This window comes from Chaetomium fimeti (assembly GCF_033439085.1).
Source record: "Chaetomium fimeti strain CBS 168.71 chromosome Unknown B0H64scaffold_1, whole genome shotgun sequence".
NCBI classification, from domain to species: domain Eukaryota; kingdom Fungi; phylum Ascomycota; class Sordariomycetes; order Sordariales; family Chaetomiaceae; genus Chaetomium; species Chaetomium fimeti.
This window is the reverse complement of record NW_026944329.1, coordinates 3,400,748-3,422,169: the sequence shown is the minus strand read 5'-3', so window position 1 is coordinate 3,422,169 and position 21,422 is coordinate 3,400,748. Positions and strand designations below refer to the sequence as shown.

Here is a 21,422-nt window from a genome sequence, read left to right as displayed (position 1 = left end):
TTTCTAGGTGTTCGCTCTCTATATCCTACTGCTGACTACAGGGATTTCCTCCACTCCGCCCATCGGTCAAGGTGACCAGCTTGCTCCTCTTCGCGATCTTCTTCGCCAGCTCGCGGAGAGACGAAGCACGCATCAAGTCGAAAATGGACATCTCGCACTGCATCATGGGAACGATCCAGTTCCTCAGCTCGACAGCAACCAGCGAGTCCACCCCATGCTTTGCCAGCGGCCGCGTGGCATCGATGTCCTGCTCCGGGATGACAAACATATCAGCCAGCTTGCTGACAATGGCACCCTCCACCAACCCGACAGCCTCATCGACACCACGCGCACCAGCCAGACGCTGCTTCAGCCCACCCAAACCAGACCCCCCCTTCCTCGCCGCTGCAGAGTCACGCGAATCGTCATCATCCTCCTCCCTCAGCGCAGCGAACCTCGTCTCACTCGCCCACCCCGGCCCACTCCCATCGTTACTCTTCCGGCTCGTATTGAGCACACTCCCCGCCAGCCCAACCACGACCTGCGCAGTCCTCACACTGCCACCACCGCCACCATCGCGGCGCACAGGCCGGCGCACGGCATAGTCGATCAGGCGCAGCATATCGGCCTCGGAGAGCGGCCGGTGACCCGCACTCACCAGCCGCGCCGCCACCGACGCGTCCGAGTCCGCCACGTACCCGACCCCGTCCACCATGCCCAGGTCGATGGTCGTCACGCACGGCTGGCCCGCCGCCGCGCACCGCCGCGCCACCGCGTCCTGGAAGGAGCCCCCCGCCGCGTAGTTGGCTTGTGATGCTGACCCGAGCACGCCGACGGCGGAGGAGAGTAGGATTAGGAAATCGAGCGTGGTGTCGGTGTCGGTGTCGGTGTCCGTGTTTGCGTTTGCGGTGGGGGGGAAGAGGGTCAGGATGTTTTGGGTCGCGGCTACCTTGGGCCGCAGCGCCGCCCGCCATTGTGTTGCTGTCATGCGCTCCAGGATCGAGTCGTCTAGCACCATGCCGCCGTGGATCACGCCGCGCACGGGCGGCATGTTGTTGTTTGCGCTGCAGTCGGCCAGGGCGGCGCGCAGGCTGGCGAGGTCGCTGGCGTCGCAGTTGCGCGCCGCTACCGTGGCGCCCTGCCGGGCGAGCTCGGCCTGCAGGGCTTGGCTGTGCGGGCTGTCGGCGGCGTGCCGCGAGATGAGGATGAGGTTGCGCGCGCCGTGCTCGACGGCCCACCGCGCGATGGACCGGCCGATGCCCCCGAGCCCGCCGATGATCAGGTAGGATGCGTTGGGAGAGAGGGTGGCGGTCGGGCGGCTGGGGATGGTCTTGACCATGTCGTCGACTGTGGGCACGACCACGATCTTGCCCATGTGCTTGCCGGCTTGCATGGTGCGGAGGGCGCGGCCGATGGCGGAGATGGGGTACGTGACGATGGGCGAGATGTTGCGGATGGATTTGGCTTCGAGCAGGTCCATGACGGCCTTGAGGACGCGGTTGATGACGCGGCCCCGGTTGTTGCACAGCTGGATGAGGTCCACGGCGATGAAGCTTGCGGCTTTGCGGAAGGTGGCCATATCCAGGGACATGTTGTTGTAGATGTCCTTCTTGCCGATCTCGATGAACCGACCGTGTGCCGCCAGGACACCCCAGCTTTCGTGGAGGAGTGCACCCGCCAGCGAGTTGATCACGACATCGACGCCGCGCTGCTTAGTGGCGGCCATCACGCCGGGCCCGAACGACACATCGCGGCTGTTGAAGATGCGGTCGTCGGGGATACCGTACGTCTCGGTCAGGAACTGGCGCTTCTCGGGCGTGCCCACCGTGGCGTACACCTCGATCCCCTTCCACTGCGCCAGGATGATACACGCCTGCCCAACACCGCCCGACGCCGCATGCACGAGCATCGTCTCACCAGGCTCCAGCCGCGCAGCCTCAAACATGGAGTAGTAGGCCGTCGCAAACACGGCACAAACACTCGCGCCATCGGCAAAGTCCATCTCATCGGGCATGCGCACGACCGACACCCACGGCACGCGCACGCGCGAGGCAATCCGCCCCTGCGCCGTCAGCGCCGCCACCCTCATCCCAACCTCCAACCCCTGCGCGCGCGCCTCCTCGCCCGCCCGCGTCACCACGCCGGCACACTCCACGCCCAAGTCCTCTTCGCCGTCCAGCTGGCCCATCGCCACCATCACGTCGCGGAAGTTGATGCCGTACGCCCGCGGCTCGATCTCCACGCAGTCCGGCCGCAGCGGCGCGCCGGCGTCGGCATCGTCGTGGAAGACGATGCTGTCCAGCAGACCGGGTTTGGATACCTCCAGCTTGAGCTGTCGCTCTGTCTGGAGAAAGGGCTGCATCTCGGGCGCGCCGGGCGCGTTGGTGTAGGCGGCGCTCTCGGCCGCGTCGCGGCGCAGGCGCGGGAGCAGGATCGTGCCGTTGCGCTCGGCGAATTCCCAGTCGTTTGCGGGGTTGGGGTTGGGGTTGGTGTTGTTGGTGGAGGAGGTGTTGAAGGCGGTGGTGAAGACTTTGGTGATGGTGGTGTGGGTGATGGCGGGGGAGTCGAAGTGCTGGCGGGCTGGGTCGAGGTCGAGGGAGACTAGACGGCGGCTGCCGTCTTCGACTCGGCAGGTGCGCAGGAAGCCGGTGTGTAGAGCGTTCTCGGGCTGCGGGCAGTCGATCGCTGAGCCTGTGGTTACCCAGAGGAGACCCTTGACGTTGAGCAGGAGGGCCTTGATCGACTCGAAATAGTCGTCGTCGAGGTAGTTCTGTGCTGCGCCGTCGAGCCCGGAGACGAAGATTGCCACTTTGTTCTCGACGTCGGGCGAGGTTAGGTCCGTTACCGAGGGGGTTACCCCGGTGGTGTCGGTGATGGTGGACGCGAGACCTTCGAGCCAGCCTGGTGGCGGCGGTGCTGTGGCATCGTACACGAGCACCACCTGGTCGGGGTAGACTGGTGCGGTTTCGGGGATGGCAGTCGACATGATGACGCTCATGGTCTGGTGCTCCTCGTCCTCGCAGTCCCACACGCTGAGGTCGAGGCCCGTGAAGCCGGCGTTCTTTAGGTATGGCTCCCACATGGGCAGCGGCATGTTGGGGCTGTACTTCCGCTCGGGCTCCTCGCTCAGCCACCAGCCGGGAAGCGTGCCAAAGGCCATCTGCACGTCGATGCTGTCCTTGGTCGTCTCGATCATCAGCAGCTTGCCGTCGTCCTTGAGCAGCTTGCGCACGTTGCGCATCGTCACCGCCATGTTCTTGGTCGCGTGAAGCACCTGCGCCGCGATGATCAGATCGTAGCTCTTCTCCGAGAAGCCCTGCTCGCCCGCGTCCTCTTCAATGTTCAGCGCCGTGTAGCTGATCAGGTCGCCCCACTCGCCGAAGCGTTCTCGCGCGGCTTGGAAGAAGCCGGACGAGATATCCGTGAAGGTGTAGTGTTCGAAGCCGGCCGCGTTGACGCCGCCGTCGCTGAGCGTGCGGAGGTGGTCTAGCACCGGCCGCGTGCAGCCTCCCGTGCCGCCGCCGATCTCCAGGATCCGGAGCCGCGGGTTCTCGCGCGCAAGGGCGCCCACGACCTCGGCCAGCTGCGCTGTTGAGGCCTTGAACCGCAGCATGTCCTGGTAGAACTTGTACAGCAGCCCGCCTTCGAGCATGACCTCCAGCGGCGCAACTTCCTTGCGTAGGATGCTGAGCAGCCTGCGTCCCACGCGCACGGCGAGTGCCCCGTTCGTGCTCGCTTCCGCCACGTCGTCTAGGAAGGTTGACTGCTCGTCGGCTGGTGTGCTTGCCCACTCCGCACTGCCCGGCGCGAGCTCGTTCGCAGCCGCCCGCTCGAGCTGCAGCTGCATCCACGCCCACATGGACTGGTGGTGCTTCTCTAGGTTGGCGATGTCGTCCTCCGTCAGCTGCGCCGCAGCGTCGGCGACGAGGTAGTAACCCGCGCGGGTGAGGTCTTGTGCCAGGATCTTCTCGACTGGGTCGGCCGGGCGCTTCAGCCGCTCGGCCCATTGAGTGTGGGCGTCGTTGAGCGTGACGCTGGGCTCCCAGTCGATGAACGAGCAAATCTTGGAGGCGGCTGCCAGGGCGGTGTTCGCCTCATCACTGCCGCTGTCACTGCTGGCGCCCGTCCCGCCGACGGTGGTGAAATTCATGGTGTCGACTTCGATCAGCGGCTTGGACTGCCCCGACTCGAGGACTGCGAGTGCGACGTTGAACCCCAAGCGGTGGCGCTGGAGGAGGCGGGAGAAGGCCTCGAAGCGGTGTCCCGGCTCGGAGCTGATGGCCGAGGAAACGTATAGCGACTTGATGGACGTCGGCACCGCCGCGCCTACGGCTTCGCGAGCTTCCGGGGAGAGCGTGGTATAGGCGGCCTGGAAGACGGCGTCGAGCGTGATGGGATGGATGACGTGCGGTTGTTGGTACTGGCACGGCATCAGGGCCGCCGAGTCACAGACTTCAAATGTCGACTTGGCCTCGTCGCTTCCCCTGCGGATGTCTACGAGCTTCCTGAATGACGGGCCGTGCTTAACGCCCACGCCATGCAGGACATCGTATAGAGTCTTGGGGTTCATGTTTTTGTGATAGGCGGCCTCGTCGAACTCGATGCTGGCTGTCGACCTCAGGACAGGTAACGGAGTGGCCGCCTTCTCGACGGCGATGGTGCCCCTTGCCATCTCGGACCATGTGCCCTCCGCTCCGGTGGTTGGAGCCGAGTAGATGCGGAAGACGCGCTTGCCTTGCGCCAGCGCCTTCTCGTTAGGCGCTTCGAGGAACAACTGCACCTCCACACCCTTCTCGCCCTCGGGGATGACCAGCGCTTTGAGGATCTCGACCTCGCTGAGCAGGTAGCCAGAGATGCTGTCCGCTTCGGAACTATGAAGCTGGCGCACCGCCTCGATGGCCATGGCGATGAACCCGGACGCTGGGTACACCGTATCACCCTGCACAATGTGGTCGCGCACCCATGGCAGCTCCCCGGTGCGGAGGATGTGCCTCCAAATGGGCGAGCCGTCGCTTGCCCCCTCCAGCCGCGACCCCAGCAGGTCATGTAGTGAGTGCTTTCGGAACCTGTGCTCATGGCTCTCGCGGGATTCGTGCCAGAACCGCTGGCTATGGTTCCAGGGGTATGATGGGAGGCCGGCAAGCGCCCGAAGCCTCTCCTGTCCGCGGGGGGCGTTGACCAGCATGGTGTCGACCGGGTAGCCCCTTGACACAAGGGCTCCGGCCAAGTTCTGGATGGTGCGCACTGCATCGGTGCCACGTTCAAGGCAGGAGCCGTACCCGACAGTAAAGCTCTTGATAGCCGGGACACCCCTCAAAGTCTGGCGGATGGGGCCGGCAAGGGCGCTGTGAGGGCCCACCTCGACCACCATGTCCACCTGCTGTTGATCCTTTGCCGCCACCATGGCCTGGAACGACTGCGCGAAGAGCACCGGCTGCGTCATGTTGTCCACCCAGTGCCCCGGGCCGAGCCTGTCGGCATCTTCAACCGCCTCACCGGTCACGGGAGAGACAAAACGCACGCCAGGCGCGAATGCCCGCTCGCCCTCCGTGTCCATGTGCTCCTCCAGCGCTGCGCGATAATCCTCCTCCAGCGGAAGCATATGATGCGAGTGGAAGGCGGCCTGCACCCTCAACCTGCGGGCAAAGATGCGCTGCGCCGCAAACTCGGTCTCAAGCGCCTCGATCCCGACCACATCACCCGAAAGCGTCACGCTCGAGGGGCTGTTCACACACGCAACCACCACCTTGGCCGCCCCCTCCATCCTATCCAGATACACCTGGACCTCCGCCGGCCCCAAGCCCACCGCCATCATGGTGCCCATACTCCCCTCCCCCAGCTTCGCCAAATGGCCCGCATTCACCAGCCCCCTAAAATACGTACACGCCATCGCCTCCCTTAGGGTAACCGCACCAGCCGCGTACGCCGCCGCCACCTCCCCACTCGAATGCCCCGTCACGGCAGCCGGCACCACCCCAAGGAAACGCAACAACTCGACCAGGGCGAGCTGCACGGCGCACGACACGGGCATGCTGACGCGGACCTCGTGCACGCGCGACGCGGCCTCGTCCCGCGCCAGCTCGTCGACCAGCGACCACGGGCAGCCGAAGGATTGGAGCGTGCGGTCGCACTCGGCCAGCGTCTGCGCGTAGATGGGGTAGGCGGCCGCCAGCTCGCGGCCCATCGCGTGCCATTGCGCGCCTTGGCCGTTGAAGACGAAGCCGAGGCGCGGGGGGCCGTTGTTGTCGTTGGTGGCTTGGGTCGGTTGGTTGGTGGTGGTGGTGGTGTCGTCGGCGAGGGCGGTGAGTAGTTCCGAGACGGTGGCGGCTGAGGTGGTCCAGGTCCAGGGGAACCTGCTGCGGCGCTCGGCGAGGGTGTAGGCGAGGTTGGGGAGGGAGATGTCCGGGTGCTGGGTGAGGTGCTGGCGCAGGTTGGCGGCTACTTTGCCCACGCCGGCCTTGTCGCGCGCGCTGAGGATGAAGAGCTGGCGGTTGACGGTGGGGGTGACGCCGTTTGTTTGGGGTTCCGGGGTGAGGTGTGCGGCGGCTTCCTCCATTATCACATGGGTGTTGGTGCCGCCGTACCCGAAGTTGTTCAGCGAGACACGCCGAACGCCGCCGTCTGTCTCCCATGGTTCGAGGGTTGTAGGGACCTGGTAGTTTGTGCTGTTAGCCGCTCCGCTCCGTAAACAACAACACCCCCTGAGCCCCTGAGCGGGGATGGACATACCTTGATCCGCAACGCCTCCATGTCGATCTCTGGGTTGGCCTTCTCAAAGTTGAGACTGGCCGGGATCTGCCGGTGCTCCAGCGACATGACCATCTTGATCAGGCCCGCCAGGCCCGATGTCGCCTCGGTGTGCCCGAGGTTGGTCTTGACCGAAGCTACATAGAGGGGCGGCACGCCGGCAGCCGTTCTGTGGCGGCCGAGCGCCGCGCCGATGGCCCTCGCCTCGGCCGGGTCACCCACCTTGGTGCCCGTCCCGTGCGCCTCCACGACCGAGGTCTCGAGCGGGTCCAGCCCGGCTATGTTGTAGCAGTGCTCGATCAGCCGGCGCTGCGCGTCCTCGCTCGGCGCCGTGATGGTGGGCGTGCGGCCGTCCTGGTTGACAGCCGACTCGCGCACGACGGCGCGGATGGGGTCGCCGTCGCGGAGGGCGTCCGACAGCCGCTTGACCACCACGGCCGCGATGCCGTCGCCCCGGCCGTAGCCCTGCGCGCGGTGGTCGAAGGCGTAGCACTTGCCGTGCGGCCCGCACGTCTGCAGCGCCGACAGGTTGGCGAAGGCGTCCGGGTTCAGGTGCAGGCTGGCGCCGCCCACGATGGCGCAGTCCGACTCGCCCGCCCGCAGGCTCTGGCACGCCAGGTGTAGCCCCATCAGAGAGGTTGAGCAGCCCGTGTCGACGGCCGTGCTCGGGCCCCTAAGGTCGAAGAAGTGGGAGACACGGTTGGCCAGCATGGCGGCGTAGTTGCCCGTCACGAAGCCGCGCGACGTGTGCAGGGGGTCGCGGACTTGCAGGTCCTGGTAGTCTTTTGTGAAGGAGCCTGTGTAGACTGATGTGTTGGACCCGACTGCTTTGGAGAGCGGGATGCCGGCACTCTCGAGGGCCTCGAATGTTACTTCGAGTTGGATCCGGATCTGGGGGTCCATGGCCTACTCCGGGTTAGAACAGGGGGCTTGTTCATGGTGTAAGTGGGGTATGGGGGATGAACATACCGCAGCCACGTCGGCGGTCAAGTTGAAAAAGGAGCAGTCAAACACTCCTGGGTCTTGCTGTAGGAAGAACCCTCCTTGCATAGACATCTATGATGGTTGATGTTAACACTGATCTCGCGATATCACTCACTCCCTCCCTGGCATGACTGGATGGTACTTACAGTGGATAGTCTCTGAGAGTCGGGGTGGTAGAAGGCCTTCTGGTTAAACCTGTCACTTGGTACCTCGGACCAAGCATCGCGCCCCGAGGATACCAAGTCCCAGAGCTTGTCCGGGTTGGTGATGCCACCGGCGAAGCGGCAGGCCATGCCCACGATGGCCAATGGCTCCGTCTTTGGTTTCTGCACGCCATTGACCCCGTTGACGTGTGGAGGAGGGCTTACGCCGTTGGCTGTTTCGGCAGGGCTCATGTTGAATTGGCTCTAAGTGCTAACTAGTAGCAGTCCGGATACCAGTAGTAGCTGGATCTGGATCTCAAGCGAGATGTGGCAAAATGTGGTTGTGGTCGAGGTGAAGATAGGTAGTTATACCCGTTTCCCTTTCCCAAGGTGACACAACACAACGGGCGCCACCGACTCGGTCCCATCAGTATGAATAAGGCACGTGGGGAACAACGGTGACAGGCATTCGGTAAAGCATAAAGAAATTGGCCACTTGGCTCGGTTGCCATTCACCATTGTATGCCGTTGGACAAGCTGCTGTTCCATTGCAGGGGCGCTTCACAGGCCGATCCTACATTCTTCCTACCATCGCATAGCATCAACGAACCCCAAACAGGTGTTCTTCCCTGGCATGCAGCAGCTGCAGCAAATCCGGAGCTTCCGGTGTCGGGTAGACCGCGGAACCAGCCTTCGGGCTAGACCTTGAAACGGCAAGGTCAAAAGACCGAACGGAAGAAATAGATAGGATGACCGCACCTTTCTCCCGCGCAACTGGTCGCCTGTCCCGCCAAGAACAACTCCACAGGAGCCAGGGTTCGAGCTCTCCAACGGCGTCGAAGAGATAAGTGGCACTCCCTTCGGAAACAAAGAGGGAGGCATTCACCACCAGAGATACCCGATTCGCCGGGCTACGTTCCCCACGTCCCCCGGATCCGAACTCTCCACGAGAGAGGAAGCTGTGAAGCAGGAATGCTTGAATGCCGAGACCAATATAGGTGGGGGTCATCACCAACCAGCATGGTCCAGCATGGACCAGCATGGAACAACAGCATGGATCAACAGAGCGACCAACATCGGACCAACATGTCGACAGCATGCCTGTTTCCTGCACGCAAGCACGAATCCCCCGAAAAACAATGGAAGCTACTGCCGGCGCGCCGCCACGCTGTCCCCTATCCCGGCCGCCCATCCGGCCCCCATCCGCGCCCCGTCCGTCCCCAACGGACCGTCCCGCAGGCGTCCTCGTGATCACAAAAACCGTCCCAACTCCTCCACCGTCCACTCCCACAGCCTGCCCGGCAGGGCAGGATCCCTACTAGCCCTGCTCTGCAGCGCGGAAGGCGCCCCAACGGGCTCGTAGAACCCACCGCGCTCCACCGCATCCCCAGAGACCACCGCCGCCGCCCACAGCAGATTATACGCGCCCCGGTCGACGCTCGACACCCGCCCAGCATTGGCCACATACACCAACAACTTGTCCGCCAGCCCAAACGCCGCGACACCCCCCGTGGCCACGATCCCGGGCGTCACGCTGAAGGAGAGCACGGCCGGGTGGCGCGCGGCCAGCTCGCGCGCCCACAGCAGGTTGGCCAGCTTGCTCTGGCCGTAGCGCAGCCAGCGCCCGCCCACGCCCATCGCCTGGGGCGTCTTGAGCCGGTCGAACTGGATGCCGCCGGGGGGCGCGCCGCTGCGCCAGGCGGCGCTGCTGACCGTGATGATGCGCGCCGGGTTGGCGGGGTTGGTGCCTGCGGCGGACGATGCTGCTGCTGCTGCTGAGGTTTGCTCGAGCAGGGGGAGGAGTTTGAGGGTGAGGAGCGCGTGGCCCAGGTGGTTGGTGGCCATGTGGATCTCGTAGCCGTCGGGCGACAGGGCGGCGGGCCGGGCCATGATGCCCGCGTTGCAGACCAGCACGTCGAGGCGGTCGGTGAGGGCGAGGACCTTGTCGGCGGCGGCCTTGACCGAGGCGAGGTTGGCGAGGTCGCATTCGATGAATGTGAGCGGGACGGCCTCAGCACTAGTGCCGGCCCCGGCGGCAGAGGAGCGCGCGCTAGAGATGGTGGCCTCGGCTGACTGGGGGTTGCGCCCCGTGAAGATGAGGTGTGCTGGGTTGTGCTGCGCGAGCTCGATCACCGTTGCGGCGCCCACGCCGGCGGTGCCTGTTGGATGTGGTCAATGATGGCTCGTCTTCAATTGAGAATATTATTTAGGTGAGTAAGAAAATAACTAAAGTGAAATAGAATAAAATATGTACCTCCTGTCACGAGGATGACTTTGCCCGCGAGATCCGGCACATCCTTCTTCGGGTCGAAGTTCTTAATGCCAGGCATGTTTGGTCAATTGTTGAATTGACTCGGAGTTAGAATCGCTCTTAACAAACCGAATACTATACTTCGTATGGCAACAAATATTAATGATTATGGCCGTCGTTGTTTTTCTCGTGTAACAGGATGGCGAGAGACGACGTCAAGTTAAGCGTAGAGTTGGTAGATTTAGCGATCAAAGCGCATGTCGAGCTCTTGTCAATTTGGGAAACAATCAATATTAACTTTATCGAATTGGCGAAGCGTGCCAGCCCCGGTTGCCGAATTGGTAAATAACTATATAACTACCTCACACGGTAGCCAATCTCACTTGTAGAAGCTCAAAAGGCGCGGCGGTGGAACATCAGCATGCATTGTAATGAAGCTCTCTCTTCTGAGTCTGTAAAAGAAGTGTTGAGAACTGGGGAGGCGGGGTTCGGAGCGACTGCGAAGAGAGGCATTACCCTAACCCTGTACTACCTTTTTGCTGAGTGCATGTCTCACCTTTCCACGTGGGCTTTGGCTCGGCTGCGACGTTTGAGCCGCTATCACACGGCGTCGTCACTCTGTGTGCTGTGGAGTGTGGACGAATATTTCGACCCATATCGAGACTCTTTGAGTGCCGGCTTACATAAAGCTTGATACCCACCACGGATGCATCTCTGATATTTATGGGAAAGCAGTATCCGGTTTGAGCCTGTCAAACTAAAAATGATACTCCATGAGGCCCTGAGGACGGAGACACTAACTTGAGTGGCTGCAAGGACTTGTTGAGTGACGAGCTTGATGTGATAGGCATCATCATGGGTCGAAGCGGCACAACCTCTGAGACAGGAGAAGTTGTGGGGTGGCTGAGACGAAAAGATGTGTGAAATATCGAAGCCACTTCTGTTTTGCATGTGCGCCTCGCGCTGGTGAGGCGTCTCATAGAACAATGGACGCGTCCACCCGAGACACACGAGGAAACACTTGCTTCCCCCCTCGGTCTTTGTGCTCGCCGCTGACCCCTTCGACAAACCATCATGCACCATCTTGGCAGGCAAAAGATCCTCGCTCACCTCCACTACACAGTAACAAGAACAAGAACTCCCGATCGGCCGGATAGTAGGATGACGAAAGGATGTTAATCAATTGAATGAGTCATTCAGAGCTTGCGTCTTGCTTGCATGTGCGTCCACCTGAAACGAAACGAACGCTTGGTTGGCTGTGGTGGTGTGTGGCTCGAGGTGGCTTCCCGTTCTGGAAGCTTGTCGATCGAAACACGGGAAACCCCTCGGGAAGTCGCGGGGGAAACAAGGAAACAGATGGAAACAAATTGCCGGATGCGGGAATTTCCCCTCACCTCCACGCAATTTGCCGTTGAGAGAAAAAGTTCTTCGCCTGCATCTCGAGCCGGACGCCAACGAGGAAGCTGCAGATAAGAGTCATGCAATCGCGGGCGTTGGGAAAGCCAAAAGGCGGTGACAGCCAATCGACGGGCCGAATCGCGAACTCGACAGGTGAGAGTCGGTGAGAGTTGAACTTTGCGCGGGTCGGATTGGCTGAGTGCGGGGCGCGACTTGCATGGCGACGGCAGGGGGGAAACCACGAATCGGGGAGAGGGGGTCCGAAACCGATCCACGAGTGCACGTGTTTCCGCGTGCTCGTGGATCTTGGGCTTGGCTTGATCGCGTCGTAGTCGCGCTCGCTCTCACCTCGGTCAGCGGAAGATGGTTCTCTGACCGAGAGCTCACCCCGACTCCTTGGCAGGGTCTTTAAGCGCCCGGCTGGGGGGATGAGGCGGTGCAACGAGCGCTGACGCGGTCGGCTCGGAACGAAGGTCTCTCCAGAGGCAACCTGGGGTACGGGCCTGGGGCGAGGTCGAGCCGCGAATTTCAGCAGCCGCCCGTCTATCCATGTAACTCCCCGATCACGGCCGCCTCTTTGGTCAGTCAAAATTGTTAAATCGCGGCTAATATTTGTTAACATTTCCCCCCTGCTACGCACGGGTCATCTTAACAGGGGAGGCTGGTACGGTAACATTGTGCCTCTCGCTTGGTCGCTCGCAAGCGCCCGCGGTTAGTTGGGCGGCTACCGAATTGGGACTTCGAATTCCGCAACCGCCCAACCATGGGCTCCCTCCGGCAGTCGTCAAACAACAGCAATCTCAGTAACCGCCTCCAAGCAGGTCATCAAGCCTGCCCGTCAGCCCTAAGACAGGATCCCTTTGATTCCGAGCGGACGGAGCCGGGATAAGATCTCGATCGGCGGATGCTGGTGTTGAGGTCTCGCCCAAAAATAACTTTAGGGTTCACCTGGCACCCGTCATGGAATCCTCGGTCCGAGAAGACTGAATTCGGCGGGTAGGTAACGTTGACTATCCTGGGAAATGAGGCCAGCACTGCTTCCACGCAGAGCTGCCCAAACGCCGGGATCGGAAAGGGGGAATGCCCAATGGATGCCGGTGAGGGACACCTGATGAGCTTCATTCGCGAGGATTGCCCTACATTTTCCATGTCGGCGTGGCCATTGTGACCTTAAACAGCGTACCTTTCTGCCCAAATCTGTCTTCCAACGTGGGCGTCGACGTGGGGTAAAGCCACAACCGTGGCTGCTCTGCCGTTCGCCCCACTGTCACGCCCCGCGATCCACGCCCACGTCGACCGCGCGGGAAGCGTGTCCCAAGAGCCGCGACGGAGAGCCAAGTCGCGGCAGAAGCGCGCCCCGGTCCTGGGTTTCCTATTGGCGCTCTGCCGGACGCGGGGTGGAGTCGCACATCGACAAGCCCGCTAATGCGGTGCTTGCCAGGTGTCGAAATATGACTCACGAGACGCCTGCGGGCGGCTTGCATTAACGAGATGCCGAGCCAATCAGAGGCCCGAAATGCACTTCAACTTGCCTTCTTTGCAACGCTCCCACATTGCTTCCTCGTTCGTTCGATTTTTTCCAGAGGTGAGCCAGTTGTGGGGGACGGGATGCCCGCATCGAGGGAAAATGAAGCTTGGGCCAGCACAGCTTGCAGGTCCTTTCTGCAGATTTGGGCAGGAACCGATTGCTCACCGACAATGTTCCCCCTTTTTTCTCGGCTTGGCAGAAAGAAAAGAACTCGCACACAATTAATTTTGTTGAGGGGCCATTTGTGAACCACCAGCCGCTGGCCCAAGCGGTAGCCATGGGAGTTCGTCTGATATCCCCCCGAGCCGCCGACCACAGCGGCAAGGTACGTACCCGTCTTTGTGCGCGGCCTCAGCGTCTCAATCATCCCGTCCGAGCAAAAGAAGGTCTCTGTGTGGCTGCAATATCCGCCGTTCACCCCACAAAATGGCAAGCTTGACTCCGTGTTTCAGGATTTATTTTCATCGAATGGCAATTTGCAATTTTTTAAGGCTACACAGCTGCACTTCTGGTAGGACGAAAGGTACGTACCTGACGGTCCCTTCTGGGCCAGATGTAACCTTGGGTTCCTGGCGCGGGATCAACGGTTCCACTCCGCGCTTCTTTCTTCCCTCTTCGCGGTCCGCGCTCGCTCGCTCAGTGACTGCCCCGCGGCGCTGTCACGGTCCACGCTACACGCTACACGATCCACGATCCATCATCCAAGCATCCCAAAGATCCACACCACCTTCACGAGTAACATCCTACCCTGCCACACTAGCTTGCCTGTCATGATCCGTCTCCAGACCGCCGCGTCCAGTGCTAGTACCGCGAGTCGGCTCATGCATCTTGGGCCCGCACCGAAGCGGCCGTCTGTGGCCTATGATTCCGGCCTTGATCTGCCGCGAGGATAAGTACGACCTCTCTTCCCCCCTCCTCGTCGCTCTTGTTTGTTCATCCTCAGACATCCATTCCACTTCCCCAGTCCCCCTCGATTCCCTGGACTTGTCTGGAGGCTTGGTCGATATTCTCGGACCACCTCGTTTCCTTCTCCCTCTCTTCTGTCAAACACTTACACCAACGGAGCCGGTCTCCCAACTTGACTCCCCACGGAGCTCTCACCCTCGCACACTACACTAATTTTATAATCTGCTGTGTGTGTGTCCAAGTCGACACACCCTTGACCAGTCGCCAACATGTCCACGTGAGTTATTCACCTAGAGTACCATGCCAGTGGTACCCTCGAACACCAGATCAGACAGATCAGACAGATCAGATCCTAACAACAATCAGTCTGGCAGCGGATGTCACTTATGACTTCACCTTCCCATCATGCGACCCCACCACCCCTCCGAGCTTCACCTTTGACCCGTCACTGCTCGAGATCCCCTACAACCCCGGCCATGCCCGCTCCAGCTCGCATGGGTCTGTTTACTCTTTCGAGTCGTCGCCCTCCGACTCGATCACTGCCCCGAGCACCCGCCGGACCACCCCGGCGCGGTCTCCCATCCGCACCCATGGGCCGCTCCTCCTGCCCAAGATCCGCAGCCAAGACCAGGCCATGATCCCCCCTGCTGTTGTTCCCCGGCCGGCGAAGCGGGCGAGGACCTCTCCGGCGCCCAGCCTGCCGAACAAGAGTGCCTACCGGCCGACGCACGCTCGCAGCCAGACCAACCCGGAGACCATCTCGTACTCGGCTGCCCTCACCTTCGCCGACGACAGCAACCCGGCTCCTCTCCTCTGCTCTCCCGTCAGCTTCACCCGCGAGTCGTCAGTGATGGACTCCCGCCGCGCATCGTCATGCAGCCTCGACAATGTCACCGTCGACAACTACTTCCCGGCCTACCAGATGCCTACCTACATGCCGGCCCGCGCCAGCAGCAGCCCCACTCCCCCGCCGCAACCCCAGGCTCTCCCCCAGCAGGACCAGTTCCTCTACCAGCAGTTCATGCCGCGCGGCCCCTCGCCGCTGGCCGCTGCCGCGCCCATCACCCCGGAGGTGACCCCGTCCACCACCCTCTACTCCTACCTCACCGCACCTAACCCGGCCCCATCACTTGTCCGCAACCTCTCCTTCCCCCTCCGGGACCCCAACACCAAGCACTTCTGGTGGGACGTCCGCCAGATCCGCCCCTGGACCAACTTCACTGCCTCCTCCATCCTCTCCATGCCGGGCGCCGCCGGCTGCCTGTCCACCCCCATCTCCTCCGCCCTCCTGCCAACCCCGGCCACCACCCAGCGCCACCCGGAAACCGAAGCGGCCCTCCACTCCATCTACGCCGCGCACTACCTCCCCAAGCTCAACAACGCGCTCGCCCTCTGCTCGCAGCGCCCTCTCAAGCTCACCGTCGCGCCCACCAAGACCAACCCCACCCCCAAGAGCAACAACCTCGGCATGGCCACGGACTGCATGTTCGTCGCCAGCGCGGCGGGCGAGTCGTCCTCGGCGGCGGCCATCTTCGGCGGCAAGCCGACGGCGCGCGTCGTCGGCCTGGTCAAGAGCTTCGACCGCTTCAACACGGGCATGCGCGCCGAGGGCAACGTCAAGCGCGTCGAGTACCTCCGCGGCCTGGCCCACCTCCACCACGCCATGCGCGAGCACGGCTGCCGGTACGGCTTCATCCTGACCGAGATCGAGCTGGTCTACGTGCGCAACGGCGCCGAGCACACGCCGCACTTCGGCTCCCTCGACGTCGGCAGCGTGCAGCTGGCCAGCGCCGACGACCTCGACCTTCTCGACGGGGGCGTCGTCGACCCGGCCGACGCCCGCATGACGGCCTGCCTCGCCCTCTGGGGCCTGTGCATGCTCGCCGGCGACGAGCCCATGCCGGGCCACGCCCACTGGAAGGCCGAGATCGGCGCCCCCGCCGACGGCACCCGCCGCAAGGCCCTGCCGCGCGACGCCTGGATGCCCCAGCCCCAGCTGGCCGAGAAGCGCGAGGCCAAGAGGTCCCGCGGCTGGGTCCTGCCCGAGTGCCCCGTCGGCCGCAAGGAGGTCGGCAAGCGCGGCGTCAAGTATGGCGCTTGCTGAGATGGTTTTCTTTTTTTTTTCTTCCCTTTTTTAATTCCTTCCTCGACCTTGTTCATAAACTGGTCTTTGTTGGAGAGTCTGTGACTCGTCCACGATAAACGCCACTGTGTGGCTATTTCTTGTACATAGAGGTAATGGGTTGCATGGCTGGGGTTGATGACGTTACGACTGGCTCGGATGACTGTCACGACTTTTCGGATGCATCGCATACAGGGAGGCTACATTTGGGTTTGGGCTGGAGTTGGGGTTAATTACTAGTCATTATCTTAATACATAAGATCAACTTATACTTGAGCCGTGTCACATCCCATGGTGTTGGTTAGTCGTTCAACCAAGCAAACTCAATAAGAAACGCCCTCGCAACCTTCCTTGTCCGATCACCCTTTTTGGCTTCCCCAAGGACACCAGATCCAATACAATCCAATACATACACATACGTTCATTCCCTCAGAGCCATACCTCCAAACCAGGGTATCCGACACGCCACTACGTCCCTTCCCCCAAACTCAGCACCACCGCTCCCACGGCTCGCGCCATTTCACCCCAAGCAACTCAAAGATGCGCTTCTCGTCCCTGCCCTCCAACAACTGGCCCTCGGTGATCTTGGCCCTGTTCTTGCCGCGCAGCACCTCCTTGTACAGCCCGCGCTGGTTCAGCCGCATGCCCTTCTTGGACGCCAGCAGCCGCAGGCTGCGGTTGAAGATGTCATTCCCCGTAAAGTAAATCAGCGCCGCGCCATACTCCGCCTCCGGCACCAGCAAGAAATCAATCCGCCGCCAGATCGGCTTTTTCGGGGCACCACCACCCTCACCCCCCTCAACCTCCTCCCCGGGCGGAAGCACACAACACCCATGCCACTTACTCCCCACCCCATCCCTCCCCGCGCGATCCGCATGCAGCGCAGCCAGCGTGGCCACCAGAAACCCTTTCCGCTCCAGCACCTCCACCAGCTCCCCCAGAAACGGCACCAGCTCCGCCGCCGCCGCCGTCCCCTTCCGCGTGACAATGATATCGATATCCCCCGAGCTGTCCGCGCCACGCCGATGGCTGCCCCCGACCAGCAGCTCGACGGCAGGATCGATGCGCCCGGCCTCGCGGCGCACACACTCGAACAGGGCAGCGACCTCGGCGCGCGGGATGCGCGTGTTGAGGTCGGCGTAGCGCTCGACGCCGAGGCGCTGGTTGGGGGTCAGGTCGGCCCTGTGCAGGAGGTCGTCGAGCGTGCGGTGGCCCTGGGCGATCCACTTGTGGGCGCTCGCGGTGCCGGCGCCGTAGACGCCGAGGAAGGTTTCTAGGGTCTGGTCGAGCGGGTTGTCGAGGGTGGATTCGAGGCGGCGCAGGCGGTTGGTGGTGGCGATTTCCTCGATCTTGGCGGCCAGGCGGCGGCCGATGTTGGGGAGCTGGTAGGCTTCGTCCTCGGTGGTGATCTTGGTGGGCTGGCGGCGGAGGGTGGCGATGGCTTTGCGGTAGGCCATGATGCGCCAGGTGTCCTTGGTGCGCGTGTAGTAGTCGCACATGCTTTGGAGGATCTCGATGGTTTTGGCGTTGGGGTTGGTCCCGTCGGCGGCCTCGTCTTTGGTCCCTCCGCGGTTGCAGGCGAAGCGCTCATCGAAGGGGATTTCTTTTTGGCCTTTGCGGCGCGTTTTTGCCGTCCTCTTCCGAGCTCGCTCGTCCGCTGACGGTTCTTCGATCTCGGAGCCCGTGTCTGCCTCTTGAGCATCCTTGACCGACTGGGCGTCATCCGATCCTACGTCTAATGGGAGGTCCTTGTACTGCTGAAGGAGTTCGATATACTCTGACAGCTCATCCTTGGCGCTTGATGTTCGACGAAGTGGATGCGGGGCTTTGTCTGATGACTCGTCGTCCTGTATTGTTGGAGGAACTTGGCGGGCCTGAGCCTCGGACGAATTGCCAGAGATCCCCCCCGAGGTCTGGTCTTCCGACTTTTCTCGTGAAACTTGCGCAGAGCCATCGAGAGATGCTGGTTCATTCCCAGGTGGGGGATCTGTCGAGTCCTTCCTTCTTGGTTTCCGAGGTGCTTTCACTTGCAACGAATGATCGGGACTCTGGGATGGGCGAGGCGGCGCTTCGTCAGAGATAAGTTTGTCTTTTTTTCCGGGGGAGCCTGCTACCCGGTACCGATTCTGGTCTGGGTTGAGTAGTGTGCGGAAGGAGATGCAGTCGATGGGATATTCCTCGTTGACAATGACCACAGAGTCCGAAACCTCGGCACCGAGCACGCACTCGAGGTCTTTGTATTCCAGGTGCCTGTCAACGATGATGTAGCTAGCGTCCTCCAAGCTCCGCACCCATCGAGCACCGTACTCCTGAGCCTTGCCGATGCGCAGCTTTCTCGCAGGGGCAATGTCGTTATTTGGAATGTAATAGAATGAGAGACCCCTGAACATCTGGGCAGCTTCGGGCACCGACTTGGTCGATGTCTGCCGCTTCCGCTTCCTCAACGCGGTGCTTGCCGATGGGGACTGCTCGATTGTTGATGAAGAATTCGGCGGTGGGACTGTTGAACTCCTCCGAAGTGTTGCAGGCAGTGGGCGAGTCGTGTTCGGCACCGGTGTCTCTTCAACAAATGAAGTAGTGTTTGGGAGGAGCCCCCCAATTCCTGTGGCCTGTCTAGTCACCCTTTTCTGAACCGCAGGAGTAGCTTGAATGACCCGAGAGCCTGGCGTAACTCCGGCCGGGGTAGGCATTGATGTAGTTCTCCGTTGATGGGAAGGGGCATTGGCCTTCTCTTGAACTGGTTCGGGATTCTTCCGTTTTCGTGAGTTGAAAAAGGCTTGACACTTGTTTCGATGGTCTTGCTCCTTCTCATCGACTTCATCGTCCGCATCGCTCACATTGTCAAGAGCATCAAGTTGGTCGAAGAAGGCAATCTTCTCGCTGAGCGATGGTGATTTCATCACTTTTTGTTGGAGAGACTGTGGGAGGATTGACTGGTGATGGAGATGGTTTGTTGATGCAAAGACTGTCTGAAGGCACTGGAAGCCCTGGCGCCTCCATCTCCCCCGAAGAGCGCGATGAGACATTTTAACTCTTCAGAGTCATCCCTCCCTCTGCTTCAGTTGGCTAAGCGACCGGCGGCTGCCTGATCGAGATGCATGGAGAGACCGTGTAAAATGCACGACGTAAAGTGTGCGGGCCGAGAGGGGAGCAGATCTCTTGGCAGACACGGATCTCCGGTTCTCTCTCAGGGAAGGCGGCCTTCAGGGTGGGGCAGTTCACCACCAACTGCACACGCGCTCACGTGCCACATTGGATTCTCGCCAAGAAACAACGCAGCAGGAGACCCCTGATTGCTTGGCATTGATTGGCCAAGCGAGTTTCACTGTTCCTTCCCCTTTCTCACTTTGGTGCTGGCAGCGCCCATCTGCGTTTACTCCAAGTCACTGGCAGCACTGCACTTGCAATTTTGAACTCAATACCCATTAATTTGGAAGTGTTGTCAACCGGCACTGTTTAGTGGGTGAGCACAGAGCCTACGTAGTCTGTTTTATCCCACATCCAAAACCTGGCCTGTTCCTTCGGTCTTATCTGTTCTACATCTGATCTGCACACCGACCGCCGGTGAAACAAACCACTACGCAAAGCACGAAAAGCACCTCGCTCCTCAAAATCTCTCGCCTTAGCTCCCACACCTCTTTCATAGCGCCCCAAGACATACATTGCAATGTCTAACCTCTTTTCCGGCATGTAAGTTCCTACCTTCAAGCAAGCCTACCTCTATCCTGCCGATGTCTGCTCCCATCCTCAAAGCCGACGGTCTGGCGATGTATTCTCGTTGCTCGTTTTATGTGCTTCCGCTTTCGAGTTACGCATGTAGCTCCTTATTTGAGACATGGACTTGCAGGTATAACGACGATGCTGACCCCGCGTTGCAGCAATGCCCGGCTGAGGGGAACCTCGAGCAAGCAGGCCAGCTCGAAGAGCCCCGTGTCACCCGTAGTTGAAGATGCCCGCCTCCCCTCACCCGGAGGCCTTTCCAAGAGGAGCAAGTCGTCAAGCAACTTGTCAGCAAGCAACCTGTCATCCTCTAAGCTTCCACCACTTCCTGCATCGCCAGCGCTCTCTCAAGCTATCGGCATGGCGTCCACGGGTGACGAGGTGTTGAGTTCTTATCGCCTTCCTCAGCCGCTGCCCATGTGGCTCAACCCCGCCTACGCGAAGCATATCGTCAAGGGCAACTTCATGACGCTCAGCAGCAGACCCAAGACGGTCGAGCAGGGCGAATGGATTGCGCACCACGGTAATTAAGGTTCTTTCTTCTCATCCCATGCTTCATCGCTGATTTGCATCTGTAGTGGTTGAGCATTATCGCAATCTATGGAACTTCGTCCATGTCGTGTACGCCAAAGAGGCCAACGGGAAGAACCTCTGCAACGCCACCACATGCCCCCGCATGTCTGCTGGGCCGTGAGTTCCCTTTGCTGTGCTATGATCCAACCCAGGTGCTAACAGCCCGTCCCAGGAACCACTCATACACATGGCTCAACAAATCTGGCGATCGTTACGAGCGTGTCGAGTTACCAGCAATTGAGTACATCGCGCTGATGCAACGATGGATTTCGAGCAAAGTCGACGACACCAACATCTTCCCGACCGACGCCGCCGGGGTCTCGTTCTCCCACAGTCCCAACATCGCCAATACCGCTCTCCTCAGCAGCCCGGACGAGTGGGTCGGCAAGCGTAGCGGGTTTCCCAAGGACTTCGCCAGCATCTGCAAGACCATCTTCCTCCAGATGTTCCGCGTCTATGCCCATCTCTACTGGGCGCACTTTGTGGAGCCCTTCTACCACCTCAACCTAGAGAAACAACTCAACAGCTGCTTCAGCCATTTTGTGCTGACCGCCACGGCGCTGGACATGCTCAAGCCGCAGGAGCTGGAGCCGATGCAGCCCCTGATTGATCTATGGGCTGCCAATGGCACGTTCCCGCCCGAGTCGAAAGCCTACGAGTATGCCAACCTGAAGGTGGGCACACGGTTGTTGCAGATGGCGGGCATGGCTTGAAAAGGGTAAAAATACATTGTCTTCCTAAGGTAGCCAGCATTGATATTCGGTATGCATCACCTGGCGTTTGGGTATAGGTTGGAGGGAGTTCTGCTCCCAGGATTTCATGAGTTTGGTCTTTGGTAGATTTCGGGCAAACATCAGGCGCAGACGATCTAGCGGCTATTGTTATTCGTAAAACATTGCGCTTTGAGACACTGGCAGGGCAAACACATGTCGAGGTCGGTGGCTTAACCCCCTGGTACGTCTCCCGGGTCGGTGTAAGAGAGCCCAGTCGATTAGAAGGCCCTAAATACACACATAAGTTCAGCGGCAAAACCCTTCTCTGTGCCCGTGTCAGAGTAGAATTAGTCTAATC

The 21,422-nt window shown here is 60.8% G+C and overlaps 5 protein-coding genes across 5 annotated transcripts; 2 read left to right on the top strand and 3 right to left on the bottom strand.

Annotated features, from left to right (window-relative positions):
• Nucleotides 1-73: 73 nt before the first annotated feature.
• On the bottom strand, nucleotides 74-8,240 carry B0H64DRAFT_449440 (reducing type I polyketide synthase; the record flags this gene model as incomplete). Its single annotated transcript, XM_062807091.1, has 4 exons — nucleotides 7,857-8,240; nucleotides 7,696-7,782; nucleotides 6,722-7,632; nucleotides 74-6,644 (listed from the first exon to the last, which is right to left on the bottom strand). Coding segments are annotated over exons 1-4 (7,818 nt in total), but the record flags the coding sequence as incomplete, so codon positions are not given.
• Nucleotides 8,241-8,919: 679 nt separating this feature from the next.
• On the bottom strand, nucleotides 8,920-10,399 carry B0H64DRAFT_26128 (uncharacterized protein). The gene is made up of 2 exons (XM_062799992.1): nucleotides 10,108-10,399; nucleotides 8,920-10,012 (listed from the first exon to the last, which is right to left on the bottom strand). The coding sequence occupies exons 1-2, from the start codon at nucleotides 10,181-10,183 to the stop codon at nucleotides 9,105-9,107; spliced, it is 984 nt and encodes a 327-aa protein (XP_062664399.1). The 5' UTR covers nucleotides 10,184-10,399; the 3' UTR covers nucleotides 8,920-9,104.
• A 3,606-nt stretch (nucleotides 10,400-14,005) lies between these two features.
• On the top strand, nucleotides 14,006-16,293 carry B0H64DRAFT_26097 (uncharacterized protein). The gene is made up of 2 exons (XM_062799991.1): nucleotides 14,006-14,213; nucleotides 14,303-16,293. The coding sequence occupies exons 1-2, from the start codon at nucleotides 14,206-14,208 to the stop codon at nucleotides 16,038-16,040; spliced, it is 1,746 nt and encodes a 581-aa protein (XP_062664398.1). The 5' UTR covers nucleotides 14,006-14,205; the 3' UTR covers nucleotides 16,041-16,293.
• A 39-nt stretch (nucleotides 16,294-16,332) lies between these two features.
• B0H64DRAFT_334493 (uncharacterized protein) lies at nucleotides 16,333-19,210 on the bottom strand. The gene has a single exon (XM_062801106.1). The coding sequence runs from the start codon at nucleotides 19,082-19,084 to the stop codon at nucleotides 16,547-16,549; it is 2,538 nt and encodes an 845-aa protein (XP_062664397.1). The 5' UTR covers nucleotides 19,085-19,210; the 3' UTR covers nucleotides 16,333-16,546.
• Nucleotides 19,211-19,385: 175 nt separating this feature from the next.
• On the top strand, nucleotides 19,386-21,382 carry B0H64DRAFT_382093 (Mob1/phocein). The gene is made up of 4 exons (XM_062802843.1): nucleotides 19,386-19,748; nucleotides 19,937-20,301; nucleotides 20,357-20,468; nucleotides 20,524-21,382. The coding sequence occupies exons 1-4, from the start codon at nucleotides 19,726-19,728 to the stop codon at nucleotides 21,062-21,064; spliced, it is 1,041 nt and encodes a 346-aa protein (XP_062664396.1). The 5' UTR covers nucleotides 19,386-19,725; the 3' UTR covers nucleotides 21,065-21,382.
• The last annotated feature ends 40 nt before the right edge of the window (nucleotides 21,383-21,422 follow it).

Bases quoted from the DNA above. Each gene is read 5' to 3' on its own strand.
- B0H64DRAFT_26128 (XM_062799992.1), bottom strand. From the start codon at position 10,183: ATGCCTGGCATTAAGAACTTCGACCCGAAGAAGGATGTGCCGGATCTC. The intron at 10,013-10,107 runs GTACATATTTTA...CACATCCAACAG, and splicing joins AGTCATCCTCGTGACAGGAG to GCACCGCCGGCGTGGGCGCC.
- B0H64DRAFT_334493 (XM_062801106.1), bottom strand. From the start codon at position 19,084: ATGTCTCATCGCGCTCTTCGGGGGAGATGGAGGCGCCAGGGCTTCCAG.
- B0H64DRAFT_382093 (XM_062802843.1), top strand. From the start codon at position 19,726: ATGTCTAACCTCTTTTCCGGCAT. The intron at 19,749-19,936 runs GTAAGTTCCTAC...CCCGCGTTGCAG, and splicing joins TCTAACCTCTTTTCCGGCAT to CAATGCCCGGCTGAGGGGAA. The intron at 20,469-20,523 runs GTGAGTTCCCTT...AGCCCGTCCCAG, and splicing joins CCCCGCATGTCTGCTGGGCC to GAACCACTCATACACATGGC.